The sequence below is a fragment of the Camelus dromedarius genome, chromosome Y (genome assembly GCF_036321535.1).
Source record: "Camelus dromedarius isolate mCamDro1 chromosome Y, mCamDro1.pat, whole genome shotgun sequence".
NCBI classification, from domain to species: Eukaryota; Metazoa; Chordata; class Mammalia; order Artiodactyla; family Camelidae; genus Camelus; species Camelus dromedarius.
In genome coordinates, this window is record NC_087473.1 from 13,037,063 (window position 1) to 13,052,462 (window position 15,400).

General features: G+C 40.9%; 1 protein-coding gene across 1 annotated transcript; it reads right to left on the minus strand.

Moving 5' to 3' along the window:
* Positions 1-5,834: 5,834 nt before the first annotated feature.
* LOC135320406 (thymosin beta-4-like) lies at positions 5,835-7,922 on the minus strand. The gene is made up of 3 exons (XM_064483504.1): positions 7,843-7,922; positions 6,677-6,790; positions 5,835-6,260 (listed from the first exon to the last, which is right to left on the minus strand). Exons 2-3 carry the CDS (start codon positions 6,774-6,776, stop codon positions 6,226-6,228), a joined length of 135 nt encoding a protein of 44 aa, XP_064339574.1. The 5' UTR covers positions 6,777-6,790; positions 7,843-7,922; the 3' UTR covers positions 5,835-6,225.
* Between the last annotated feature and the right edge of the window lie 7,478 nt (positions 7,923-15,400).

A 15,400-nucleotide genomic window follows, 5' to 3' on the forward strand; every position in this document is an offset into this window, starting at 1 on the left:
TGCTTTAACTCAAACTTGTCAACTAAAACCAGAAAACAAATATTTACAATGGCACTAATTATGCCTTTGGAATGGCACATGGCTTTGGAGTCTTATGGCAACAATGAAGTTTTTTTTTAACCACTTCAGGACAACCTATTAAAAATGGAAAACAGGTTTAAATGCTAGGCAATTGCCAAAGTAGTTAGCAATTATTAAAATACCAGGACATTCCAAATCTAAGATTATGCAAACTGAAAGAAATAAGCTTGCTGATGCTGCAACCAAGCAAGCACCTTTAAATAGTCATTCTGTCCAGTCCCAAGAATGTCGACTGCTCTCTGTTAACCTTGCTAACTCAATAAAGGATTCCCTTCTGCAAGCTAAGTAATTGCCAGTGAAGAAGAAAAATATATATGACAGCAAAAAAAAGGGTGGGGGGGTTAACTACCCCCCATCCCCCTGCACAGACATGGTTTGGACCTGTTAAGAAACCTTTATTACCTGTTGGAACCCAATTTCCATTGCTTCAATCTCATATATTTCCTCTAACTCTTTGGGAACCTTGGGGAAAAGAAAAAAGAGAGAGATTCTGTGGGGGAAAAGAGTATGTTTAGAAAATTTCTCCCATGGTGGCTCATAAACTATATGTTGACTTTAATATGTGTCCTAAATATAATCTTGGAAATTCATGGGTCACAAGGCCACTTTCCCCTTCCTAAGGAGCCCTTTGATGTTTTACTTTGTCCAAACACCACCCTCTTAAGGAAATAAATATATTATGGTAACAAGTGCATGTTTTCACACTGTCCTGAAGCTCTCCATGCAGATCAATGTCTTTAACAGTAGATAAATTGTTATTGGTAAAGATATTTCCTGTTTGGGGAATTTCTTCTGAATTACACAGCAACTGGGAAACTCATTTTATTGGACAAATAATTAATCTATTAATACTGTTTGGCCAATAATAAAGCATGCTTACTGTGGTTATCATTCCCAATCTTTGGATTGGTAGAAATGATTAATGTCAATATTAAACCTCAACTGGCAAAACTTCCAGAAGCATTTACTTTCTCATGGCCCAAAGGTCTTCTGCTAGTGCTTCTCCAACTTAGATCTACATCTTTTGGTAAAATATTGGCTGTCTTATTTTGAAATAATAAGACAATGGCTTATGCAATTGGCTAAAGGATTAAATGAACAAAATTTACTTCAGGGAAATATATTACATTATTAAACACTGAAGGAAAATGAAAAATTAGTGACTACCTCCTTTCATAATGAGCTCCTAGGAGACAAAGGCCTTAAGAATCATGGATTACAACCTGGGGATTTTGTTTACTGTAACAGACATAAAAATAAATGCTTCCTTGCAGCCACATTAGAAAGAACCTTACCAGATATTATTAACTAATGTATGTGCTGCCAAAGTAGAAGACATAGGCTCATGGATTCACATGTCATTTTTAAAAGGTCCCTCGACCTAGATGGACTTCGTACAATATTTCTGACATGGCTTTGATTAAATGAGATCAGCACCATCAACCTGGGACAAGAAGACATTAGACAGCTAACCCAGGAATCCAGACCAAGCCTGTAAGACCTATCCTGTTAGTTCAATTGAACAGTTAGTCAAACACTTGTCTCACTATCAAACATAAAAAAATCAAGTTATTGTTTTACTTTTAGCTAAATTTTTGACTCAGTATCCAGGATTAAAACTCTTTAGTAAAATTGTCACAAAGTATAGCTATTGTGATACACCCCTCACAGTACCTATCACTTATTTTGCAGATGTAAAAAAATTTAAATGACCTGTTTAGTTGGTTCCCTTCAGGAATGGCTTTTTTTTTTTTTTTTGCTCTGCTTTACAAATAATTATCATTTTCATTATATACATTAATCTTTTCCTAGCTACCAAGATATAAATGACATGTACTACTGTTTGCTTTAAGTCTACTGCTAATAAAAGTATGTGTACAATGTTTGTGTGACAATTCAATATGGTCAATAAAATGGATGAAATGCTTCTCTGTAGTATATGTCTCTGTGGTTATCAATTACATTTAATTACTAACCCACCAGTGAAGATAACTAAGTAACTCTAGCTAAAAAGGGGGAAAAGGCAGACCTAGCACCAAGTAACAGGATGGATCTGGGGTAGCCACAAAGGTCACCCTTGCCTTGAGGGAACAATATTTTGATCATCAATGTTTTCTATCAAAAGATTTATGATAAAAAAGGGGGAATTGTTGAAAGAAATTTTCACATACTAAGATATAGGTAAGTCATTCTGGCTTATACATAGTTAACTTGGATTTTAACTAAAATAGACTGTTTGTGTCCTATCAAACATACATTTTACATCTACATTAATTATCAAAGAAAAGGGCACACTGACCAGAAGCAAAGAATGTCCTTATTAAAAATAAGAATTAAATGCTTCTGTTTCCAGGATGCCTGTGCTGGTCTTTCTTTGATGATAAGACTTCTTTCCCAGATGCCAAGGCCATACTGACTCCCCATGTACGGGCTGTTCTGTTTTGTTTGTTTTTACTTTTGCTTTTGCTTTATGGAAACTTGAAGAAATGACTTGTTAATGTTTCTTTGTTCTGACAAGAAATAAAACGGTGCTGGAAGCACTGCTTCTGTGGAATATTTCCTCAGAGTAACCCGGGAAGTGGGCTTCTGTGCTAGTCCTCAGTTTGGCTCAAATAAAGCTCTTCTATTCTTATTATTGACTGTTTATTGGTTAATTTTATGAAAATACTCAAGAAAACTGAAAAACTCAAAGAAGTAACTTTAAAATCCAGGATTAAATACTATCTTAATGGGAAAAGGGATGTAATTTGTAGGCCTCTCAGCGGGGAATAAAGGGTTGTTTTTGACTGGGCCCTATGAATAGTAGATGAGAGGTATGATAGTTTGTGATAGCTTTAAGTGTAGTTTTGTCTTCTAGTGTCTTCTCCCTTATAACAAGAGTCAAATCTTTCTTTTAATGAAACTCCCTGGGGTTGGGGTGGGGAAGGGCTGATAACAACTGTGTTCACTTTGGAGGATCTGCACAGTGAAAACTTCTCCCTGCGTTTGCTGTTTCTCAAGTGTCAAAATAGTTAATATACCAAAGTGACATATTTGGGGGTTAACATATTCTACTGCTCTAATTACTAAGCAGTGTATTTTGAATTCCAGCACTAAGGCTCATAATGCTTAATCTTTATGTGGGGGCTATTTCCAAAACATAGTTATTTTTACAGTATGAATTTAGCCCCATACACTTAGAAGTAACAAGAAAGTATTTTATTTTTACATCTTGAGGAGCTAGCTTCTGCTTTGGGGAAAATAAAACAGATTTTCCTCTTGTATTTAAAGACGTTATGTGACTCAGAGGATGTGGTCAAGATTCCAACGACAAGCCTTCATGTGGCAGGATCCTTCATTTTAACTGTAAATTTCACATCCCCTTTTTGTCTCAAAGAAAGACTGTTCACTCCAAGCTCCTAAATAGCATGAGGCGGGAAGCCCCATTAAAAGACCAGCAGGACCCCCAAGCAGAGCCACTACTCTCCAGCCAGCACCAACCAGTTCCCTGGCCCAGAGGCTCTATCTCAACTTTTTGCCTCTGAAACAGCTTACTTACCCCTAAAGTTCTGTTGGTTCCGAGCTCTCTTCTAATTGGTTATTTCCTTCACTCCTGATTGGTTATTACTCTCACTTCTGATTGGTCCACTTTCCTAACTTCTGATTGGCCCATTTGTAGTACTTCATTTGCATGGAGCTTACTCCTGATTGGTTATTTCTCTCACTACTGATTGGTCTATTTCTACAAAGCTTGCTCCTAGTTGGTCAACCTTTGTTATACTTTATTTGCATATGATGTTGCAAATTGTAAACTAGCAGCCTATAAAATCCTGTGTAAACCTACAAACAGGTTCCAGAGCTTGGAGTGTTAACTCCTCTGCCCCTGCTGGTGTAATAAACTTGAGTTCTCCAATTCCGTGAGTGCTGCTTGGTCTCTCACCCAGATCCAGGTTGCTGTCATGACTGAGCTGTAACACCAAGCTGTAACACTGAGCTATAATACATTTTTCTGCAACAGCAAAAGAATGAATTTCCACGTTGATTCATAAATATCCCTAACTGTACTGTGAATATTCTCTCCCATTCCTATGGGAATTTTTTCTTCCCTCTTTATATTAAACTTTAAAATGTAGTTCCCCCACACTACCAGTCATGTGTGGAAATTAAGTATACAGAGTGAATCTGATTTAGGTTGCATTTCCCACATGTCAAATAGCCCAATTTCAATCATTACTGGAATTTTACTTATTTACTTAGCTGCATTTTAGCTTTTCTCTCCAAGGGAAGGAAATGTCTTCTTTGCCTTTACTTGACCTCATGAATAATCCTGCTCCCCAGTTATCTACTTATTTTTAATTAAACTGAGGAATATTTGATTTGTGACAATGTCTTACCATACCTTTCTTATCTCAATTCATCTTTGTGTGATTTGAAAAGTATGAAACCTAAGTGGTCTTCCTTTATCTTTCTGCCTTGAGAATTTTCTTCTTGGTATACCCTCCCTTGCAGGAGGGAAAAGAAGCTGCAGGGCTGGAGGACCCATCTCCATTTTGAGAAGACTCTCAGAACTTTGTGTTCACTGCTTTGGTCTTTTCTCCTCAGGCAAGCTGTAGCACTTTGGGTTTTGCAGCCACGGATACCCACCTCTTCCCTTGCAAAGCAGATAAACATTTGTACTGATGTTCTGGTTGTCTAAACCACAGGTACATGGTTTCCTGTGCATTTCTTAAAATATGTGTTGAGCAAAGGAAAGGAAATTAACTAGTTTTCTAATCATCAATGATATGTACCCACCTTCTACCCTACTGTTATGCCCACTCTTTTAGAAATGTTATCTTCAGAAGTCAAATTTCTGGGGAAAATGTTTAACTTCTTGGTCATTTGGAGTGTAAATTAAAGGTGAGTTATTGCTTAAACTACCATTTTAAAATTGTCTTTATGTCTGCACCCTTCCTCAAAGAACCTAGGAATCCATTAATGATTAAGACTACGGTTTACAAAAAAAGACAACTCTCTTCTTTCTCATTACATGATCAAACACAAGGCTTTACTGTATCCTATTATTGAAAGCTTGTCAAATAATAGAGGATTATCAGACTTAATGAAAGCCTAGAAAGGAGCCAATTAATTCATGTTCAATTAACCTAGCTCACATCACTGGTATCAGTCATCCTTTTAATCCAAAGATTTCAAACTATTCAAATTAATAGAATTTAATTATCCTAATATCATATTAAATCAAACATACATGTATCTTCTTTAAAAAAAATTTAAATGTGGAATTCTAGTTAAAAGTCAGCCATTAGACAATGAGGAATCACAAATACCACATTCTTTTTTCAGGCTGTGTTAAAAATGCAACTTTCACCCATTATTTACCTGACAAGCCTGCTTAAACTCTACTTGTTCCAAAGCCATTTACTGGTCAAATAAGCTTAATGATATTGGAAATATCTTCCTGTATATACCTCTACCTTCACTTACTTGGTTATATAAAATAAATGTTGACTTACCAAAACCTGTAAGATTGTAAACATATTTTTAATAAATCTTCCATATAGCTTCCATTCAGCCACTGTAAGAAAATAACCTCCCAGTACTCTAGAAAATGTATTTAGTATACTGGATGAATCCCTCTTCCATGCTGCAGAATTTACCCCCATCATCAGGTTATTTGTCATTTATTTCTTCCCAGTGAGACCAAGAGGCAGTCCTCTTTGCAAAGACTTCACCTGAGAATAAGCTAGTCCCTTCCAGACATCAGTCATACCAGCCAGGTTTTAAAACTTTTTATTTGCTTATTAAAAAATTGTGCATTCCAATTAAAATCATTTTAAGAGAAAGAAAATGGCACTCTGATTAAACTGCATTTTACAGCCTGCAGGACACCTTGGATCAGCTTCCATTTCACTCTAGATTTCACTGTTGACCCACCCAACTTCCTCCTTCAAAAGTTTTTCCTTCCCTGCCTGCCAGACAGGCAGATGGGAGAGGCAGGCATGGCCTTCGTTGTCAGCAGTTCACCATTTTTGATGAGAAAAGGGGAAGCACAATCATTTCAACTTGATCCAACCTCTTTGCATCTTACGAAGTTAAACAGCTAAAAGTAAAATAAGAAGGCAATGCTTGTGGAATGTACAGTACATATTGTTGGTGCACGTCTCATTACGACTGGCCTGCTTGCTTCTCCTGTTCAATTGCTGTGACCAGAAAAGAAAAAGAGAAAAGAAGATGGAGGGGGCTGATTACGGGAATTAAGCATAGCATACTATAGGATTACAGTACTTCTGTTTAAAAATATCCTCCTTCGCATAAAAATCTATTATGTATAAATAGGCATTCCATCCTTAAGTATTTATATTACATAGAACACGTTAAAAGGATTTGCATTATGAATATGGTAAAATTAAACATTCTATTACTAAATTACTAAAGCCCTGTTTTTCTTGGCTGCAAAACATTTAAAAATTAACCTTTACAAGCCACATTCATCAAAAAACTGGCCGCTCCTCCCCCGCACTCCCTACCCCCAATTCTTCTCCCAGCCCCTCCCGTCCTCTCCTACCCACCCCGCCACTCCCGCCCAGCCTTTTCTAGAGAAGGGGAATGAGCTTACTTTCTTTGGAAGGCAGTGGATTTTTCTCTTGCGTTTCTGTCTTCTTCAATTTCGACTTATCGAATTTCTCAATCTCAGCCATATCGGGTTTGTCAGACATGGTTGCAGAGGAAGCTGCAGGTACAAAGCCAAGAGGAACATTGAGAGAGAGCCACTCACTCTGGTCTCTACGGACTCAGAATTGCGCTTCTGCTCTGGCATCTAAAGCCTGAAACCCCACTTTGCTTCCTTCCGCTTTTATTCAGGGCTTAAGATCTTCCTCTTTCTACAGGGGAAAAAAAAGTAAGAACAAACAAACAAATAAAGACCCCTTTATTATTTCAAAACGCGGGGGACCAAATTGGGAGGCCGAATCTCTGGGAACAATGAAATTAACCATCGTGAGTTAATTGCAACGTATCAAAAGAAGAGAATAGTGAAGCTATTTCAAATTTAAGGGAAAGAAAATCCAGTAAAATTTCTTAAAATCGAGCCAAGATTGCACAAAGTGTTTCCATTTTCTATCCGTGGCCTCTCTCCCAAAGACTTGGGCCGTCCTGATTCCTTCTCTTGTCACAAAGGCGGCAGCTGCTGCCGGGCGCCACCGACCACCGCCCTACCCGCTTCCTCTCACTCTCAACAATGCAGCCAGCCATACACAAAGCTTCTCCCCAACCCTATAGATCAATCCTGCCTTGCATTTAGGGGCCATTCGGCAGCTTTGCACGCATGGCCCTGCAAGAAGGACGTCTTAAACATTTCACAATATAGCCCAGCTGCCTGAAACCTGGACAGATACAGCCCACGAAGCCCTTAGAGAGGAGGAAAATGTGCAGCTCTGGGATTGGGTGGGTGTGAGTTGGAACAAAGGCTTTTTGTATTGCTGATTAATCACCGCCTAAGAGGCAATGAAGAATGCCTTTGGCGGGGAAGGAAAGAAAGAAAAAATGTTCCCTCCGAACAAAACGCCTGGTTTTTTTCTTTTCTTTTTTATTAAAAAAAAAAAAATCACCAAGTTCCCGACCCTGTTACCCAGCCTCTGGAAGGGTTTGGCATCCCCACGCTCCCCAGGGAAGCCTTTTCCGGGAGGACCAGTCGGGCTCAGTTTCAGGGATGCGGCCGGCCAGAGGACGACCGCGAGTCGGGAAGAGAAGCGCTGGGGAGGAGGAAGGGGCCCCGGGACTCACCGTAGCGACGAGCAAGCGAGATACGTCCGCTCTGCACAGTGGCCGCCGCCTAGTGCCGGGCGGGGCGCGGAGGACGCCGCTATATGCGCGCTTCTATGTAAATGAGGTGACGTCACCCGCCCGTCCGCCCGCTTAACCCCTTCGCGCTGCGTCTCCGGAATGGCATCCGGCCGGCCTGGCCTTGGGGAATTGTGTGGGGGAGCGTTTTCTGTCCGTTCTGTCATAATAGATTTTGGCAGCAGCCTCGCAAAACTGCTCTTGGGGACCCAAGTGTTATAACTAAGGGTCTGGGTGGTACCTATGAGAAGCTGGCTTTGTCTGATGCGGAATCCCAAGCCAGGGTGCGGTATCCCAAGCCAGGGTGCGGTGTCGGCCTGCTGGCATCGCCCACTGCAGGGGTGCAAGTCCTCTGACTTGTCTTTTAGGCCAGTGGAGGGCCTTCTCCCCATCCCGGCCCTCTTTGTCTCCTCGCTTGCATTCTCCTAGACGTGGGTGGGAGGTAGAGCACCTTTAAGTGCTTGAAGAAAAGAGTTTTCCTACTGAAACATGCCTATCTTTTCACCGCTGTACTTTTTGGGAGCACTCAAATCAAGTAACTGTAATATTTGCTGGTTGGCGGTTCATTTATACGGACTTTGCAAAGTCTCGCTTAGAAAAATAAGTCAAGTTCAAGCCCTGCTATTGACTTGAGCTTCCTGACAAGGAGGAAGTTCTTTTACTTTCCTCTTCCTTATTTGCCCAAATTATAAAAGCATTGCTGAGGAGGCCCGTGTTGAAGGCCAAAGGTTGTAATGCCATTATCTTTAAAAGTTGAACACTAAATTTAAGATCAGACTCTGTATTTTGAAGGGAGCCTTTTCAGGAGGAAACAGTTTTGAAATGGGTTTCTGAGTTACATCAGGAAATATGGAAGATTTACGTAAAGAGGGTAATTTCAAAATGGATGACCCTCTGAGGACCAGAGACACCCCTCTCCCCGCCCCTTACTAATGAAATTAGTTACAAAAACTATGCTGGGGGCCTCAGGGTGGCATGTGAAAGGGAAAGTAGCCAGGTTTTGATGGTATAGAATTAGACACTGTGCACAATAATCCTCCCCTCTCTGCATCCTGAGAAAATTTTTCCAGAAATCCTTTATAATTGCATTTATGGCTAAGGATTTTGTCTCACTCAGGATTAATCAGCTATTGCATAGACCCTTAAAAGCCACTGCAGAAGCACCTCTGACTTCCCCATCTTTGTCGACCTGATTTCCTTCTTCATGGAACAGGAAGTGGGTTGGGACAAATGACCCTCTGGTTCCCCAGTTCATGAATGGGGATGCTGGACCATTTTGTGCCAACACAATAGGATGTAACCTCCCTGGTTCCACATCTCCCTAACCCTGTGCTAGCTGACAGGCCTGAGAGTCACTGTTTGAGAAACAGAAATGATGGTACAGAGTGGATTTCTGGCAGGTTTCAGCTAATAGCTGCATTGTACTGACACCATTTCTATACAAGTCACTTCTTTACTCTTCAGTGTCTCTCATTTACTAAGGACCGCCTTTACCAGGTGCTTCTTTCTTATTGCTGCATGTGCCTGTACATCTGCAAAACACATAACATAAGTTGTTAGCTTGTTTTATTCAGTGTCATCCTGCAAACTAGAGCCTGGGAAATAACTGCACAGTAGCTCAGTGGAATCTGTTTTGAAGATGTAAGGGAGACCAGTTCATATGTGATTTTTGGCTACAGAATATATGCACTCAAGCATATACTTTGGCAAAAGATTACTGATAGACACAATGAAAAAATATTCCAAGTTAATGGTTTTAGTGCTTCTCTCTGGAATGATGCAAGAATTTGGGTTTATTAAAATTCTTCCTGAGGTATGCATCTCAACTACTTAGGTTCCTGCTTGTCCAAAGCACAGAGCATCCTGTTGTCACCCTAATTTCCTGTCAGTCAGTAACTGCATCAGGTTCTAGCTTAATCCTTGTAGAATGAGGGGCGAGAGGAGTGGGGGGTTGTGGGGGTTGAGGGGGGAGTTGAGCAAAAAACACTTTTTGTTCTTTGTTTACATATTCAAGGTCTTTTCCTTAGAAAGGGTTAGGCCTTGCAGAGCAATGTATCCAAAGGAGATGGAGGAGTGGAAATATGTAAATGCCTGGAGCATTTTTCGAGTTTGGTAACAAGCAGGCTTCTTGCTGTGTTTAGATACGGACAGACATGAAGGGAAACAAGGAAGGCAACTTGGTGACAGGAAGACCGTCTATCATACTGGGTTGAGTTGTCATCTTGTCAGGAATCTAGAGAGAGTGTCAGGGGAAGTGGGAGGTAGATGGAAGAAAATGAAAACTAAAGGAATATTTCTAAAAATTGTGTGACCCTGGCCTGTTAATTTTTCTGTGCAGGAATTTTCTTATCTGTGAAATGGGATAATTTCTATACCTACCACATAGGTTCACTGAGAGGCTAAAATATTTGGAAACCATGTTGATAGTAAGCACTTCTGAAATTATTATTCCTGTAAAAGGTTGAAAAAATAAAGTATCTTAGTCTTTAGTATTATTTGAAATTTTAGAGATTTTTATATTACCAAATTTTCATAAAATACTACTAAAATTGAGATCTTTTGCTAGTTTTCCAGGAGATTGAAAATAGCACCTCCCATTGGCTGAGGCCTTGTAAGAGTGAGGCATTGTCATAAGAGCTTTATGTTTCCGCCTTTCATATCCACAGCCTTTCTTTGAAGAGAGATTTACAGATCGGGGAACTAAGGCTTAGAGACCCAGTGTTGTGATAACTCAGCCAGTAACCACTCTGTAATATTGATGCTAAGAGGTTCAGAAAAGTCTTCACCCCTGGGCTCCAAGTCTGTGCCTGAGACTCACTCAGAAGAGCATGAGGCAAGCTGCTTTGTTTCCCACAATGCCTGGTACATAGTAGTTGATCAGTAAACACTTAAGGCATGGCCTGAGACTGACTTGTGCCAGTGTAGAAGGTAATTGAATACACATGGAATCCGTGATACTAGTCACTGTGCTCTCTTTCCACATAATTCATTCCTTTCAGTATTAATCTTTCAGATGTCAGGCATAAATCCTGCCTCATAGATGCTATCATTTATAAGTAGGTTACCATATGCTGGACACAACACTAAAGAATTGGCACCTCCAGGTAGCATTGTACACTCCAAGCTCTGAACTCTCCAGTGAAAACTGAACAGACAGCCCACATGTCACCCACTGGCCATACCTTCCTCAACTCAGGAGCCACAGGTGCTGTGAAAACTGCACCAAGAGAGCCTGCCCTGGAAGGTGGCCGCCTCCAACCCTGTGCCTATTGGAACCATGAAGCCATGTCAGAGCACATGGTGTTTTATGTTGCTTTCCAGGTGGGCTGGGGACAGATGTGCAGCTCTTTCCAAAACTAGGGAAGCAACCCTTGAAGTCTGAGTTCATGACAAATAGTCCTATTATTTTTAACCTATTACATTTTGTCCAGAGCAGCGACCAGAGTAGAGGAGGAGAAATGGGGACAAAGCAAGGCTCTAAACTCTTTGCTTTCTCAGGCCCAGATCCCTTTGTCTGTATGTCAGGGCCTCCTGCCATCTTCCCCCACCTGCCTCAACCCACTGTCCCCTGTGACCCCACAAGCTCCATCTGTACATCTCAATCCCCTTGAAGACACAGCCCGAGTCCCCTTGGTGACAGGGAGATGATATTTAATGGACTAGCTGTATGTCGACCCTCTGTTAAAGCCCTTTGTGTCCAGCATCTGATTCAATTCTCACCCTATGCAGTGGGTTCTAGTATCCTCACTTTACTGCTGAAGAAACTGAGGCTTATAAAAATTGAGCAGTTTGCTCGAGGTGTGTCTACCCAAGTCTAGCTACCTAGTCGTCCCAGGGAGGCCCATCTCTTCCTTACTGTAGTCTTTTTCCAGGATCCCAGCCTTGGTAGCTCCACGTTGTGCCTGTTGTGTGTTGTACAACAGAGCAAAAGGCTACCCCAGCTTGTGTGCTCCAAAGGAGGGAACAGGACGAGGAGAGCAGAGGAGAGTCAAGAACACTTCTGAGAATGTTGGACACTTTGCTGTGAACTCTCCCATCCACCTTATTGATTCGACGGGAACTTAGAGCCAGAATGAAATTTACAGGAGATCTCATGCAACCCAGTTCCCTTCTGTGGCTTGAATTCACCTCTACAACATCCCTTCCAAGTGGTTACTCAGCCTATGCACAGCAAGGCAACGATAAGAAAGCATAGAATCTTCAAGTACACACAGAGGGCGAGGAGTAGCTTCGTTTCGCTGGGGCTTCCATAGAATGAAAGAAACTGACAGGAGATAAACATTGAGAGGCAAACAGGGGCCAGATTATATAATAGCAATAATAGCAATCTCAATACTCATGGCCACAGTAATGGCAATAAAAGTAGGAAATATTCTTTGAATGCTTTCTATATTTGAAAGCATTTCCCATGCAGTATCTCCTTAAGTTTACATACAACCCCATGAGAGAGACAGGATATTTTACCCCATTGCAGACACTAGAATCCTGGAGACATTAATAACATATCCAAGACCACACATGACTGGTCACACAGTGAAAGCCAGTGAGCAGGTGTGAACTCTGACTAGCTGGCTCAGAAGCCATCCCATTTAAGCACCACATACTTCTCTAATCCTGTAGTAAGACTTTCTTTTTTTTATATATAGGCTAATATAAGGGTACAGTTATAATCTGTCCCATAAAATCATTCACATTCCATCATTAAAATATTTACATATAGCTATTAAAATAATAGATTATATATATTAAAAATTTGCCTGCCCTAATTTTCAAGTTATTATATTGAAATCCAACATGCTCTTTTGACTTGTCCTAAAAACACATTTGCATTATAGAGAATTCTATATCCAGAATATTACTAGTTTCCCACAGCTTTTCACTACAATATTTTTACCATCAGTCTTTCATATTCAATAATACATATTCCCAGTTGATCTCTGTATTAAAATTATAAACTTCTTATTCCATTGTGAAATAAAATTAGTAGTAGTAGTAATAATTTTAAATAAGTTCATATATTTAATGTGCTTATCTGTGAACATTTTCCTATAGGATGTGGCTCCTGCATCATCAGCAGGAAATATTTAGTGATTTTATGATATGAAAGGTGAAGCACATGTAACAAACAACTAGCTAAATTTAAGGGAAAACTCAAATCATGCCAAGATGAGCCACTTGGCTTTCTTTGATGATTTCTTTTCTTGGAGTCTGAGTTTCATGGGCTTGTGACCTGTTCCATTGCAAAAGGCTCCATATTCACAAGGGCCTTCTACTTGGCTTAATGCTTACTAGTGCCATCTTGAAATTCTTAATAATTTTCAACAAACAGCTTACATTTTCACATCACATCATGTGTAAGTGTGGAAAGGTCCTGTTCTTGATTCAGTTGAGAAGTGGCAGCAATTTGCAAATGAACTAATACAAGACATCCCAAGAACCCCAAAAGGGAATCACTGGAAGTCATATATGAAAGTTCCTTTGTCAGAGAGGACAAAGACCAGAATTCCTGGATCTGCTATGCTCAAGGATGTCTTAATCCTAGTTCAGAGACTGTCAACTGGGGATGAAATCAAGGGATGAAGAATTCTATCAATGCTCTGCTGCAGCTAACTATCTGAGAAACTTGACCTGGTTTCCACATATCCTCTTACATGTCCTAATGATGGAGACTCCACAATTACTCCATTATGATTTTTAAATGCATTCTTTCCTCTAATGGCTAAAGCAGATGTACAATGCATGTTTGATGGGCCATAAGATGGTTATTATGGATAGCATAAAGTTCAAGCAAATTATGTATAAGCCAGAATGTTGTCCTCATACTTCAATATATGAAAATTTCCTTCATTAAGTATACAGTACATAAGTCACCGGTTCAAAGGCCCAAATCCAGTTAAGAGTTTTGCTGAAACTAAGATGGCAGCATCAGAGTCTGGGTCTCCTTGAACCCATTCATCAGGGTTTTTTTCTTCAGTCTTAATCTAGAATTCACCTTCCTCTGCAAAAAGGCTAATAAAATATGCTTGTCTTAGGGAAAGACTATTTCTGGGTGCCAATGGGGAAATGAACAGTCTTGATATTTTCTGCAGCTCTCAGACTGAGGTGGGAAGCCCCATGAAAAAGCCCGGCAGGTCCCCAAGGTAGCACCACTACCCTTCTGCTAGCAACATCCAGTTTCCTGGCCTGGTGGCATTATCTCATTTTTTGCCTCTGAAACAGTTTACTTCTAGGAAAGTGGAATTTACCCCTAAGATTCTATTGGTTCCCTGAGCTAACTCCTGATTCGTCCATTTGTAGCACTTCATTTGGTTGGAGCGCACTCCCGATTGGTCCATTTCTAATGCCCCTGTTTGGTCCATTTCTATCACTCCTGATTGGTCCATTTCTACAAAGTTCATTCATAATGAGTGAAATTTTGTTACGCCTTATTTGCATATGATGTTGCAAAGTGTAGAATGGCAGCCTATAAAAGCCTGTGTAAACCTCCAGACAGGGTTCAGAGCTTGGAGTGTTAACTTCTCTGGGCCCGCTGGTGTAATAAACCTGAGTTCTCCAAACCTCTGAGTGCTGCATGGTCTCTCACCAGAATCCAGGTTGCTGTCACAACTGAGCTGTAACAGTGAGCTGTAACATACTTTGCTGCAACATTTCTGGAGGCCCCAGCAAGATTCCAACCACGCTAATCCCTTGAGCCACTAGGGTGGTGGAACAACCCACTGAAGGTCGGAAACTCTGAAAGCAACTGAGGAGGCATGCCACCTGAAGGTATTCTGGGTCCTCCTTCACAGAGGTGATTCAGTCCTCTGGGTGGCAGTGCCCCAACCAGACTTAGTGGAGGGATGGACCAACTCACCAAGCAACATGGCTGAACAAGGTGGGAACCCTGGGAAGTGCCCATATTTAGGTTAGGTGCTGTCCCAGTGGATAGAAGAGGAGACTGATTACCTCCTCCAGGATCCCTGTCTGGCAGTATTCCAGGCGGGAAGATCAGGTCAGGCTCCCTGTCCTACAGTATTTCAGATAGGGAGATCAGATTAGATTAGGTTAGGGACGCCCCAGTGATATCTAGGGAAATTTGCAAGTAATTTCTGTATGTGTGTAGCCTGAAAAGCACGTGAACCGGTTCAAGTTTGTAGCTCCACCGCATTCTGCTACAGAGTTTGAGTGAGTCCCAACCTGCAGTTCTGTAGTGACCTCATATGGCTCATGGCGATATCAGCCCCTTTGATATTGATCAAAGTCAGCAGTTTCTAGTGACCGGCCAAAGCTAAGAGGAACCTTCATCCCTGCGAGGGGAGTGGTCAGGCGGACTCAGCGAAAACACTCCCTTTGTCTCATTTGCAACACCAGCACTGGGTGGCTAGACAAGGCAAGAAAGGGACATAGAATAGCCTATGAGTAAAGGACACCTGTGCCCTTGGGGACTAAGATGAAACTACTTTAAAAAATTTCAGACGCGACCTTGTCACCAGTCCTCCAGAATATCCGGTTGCTATTGATA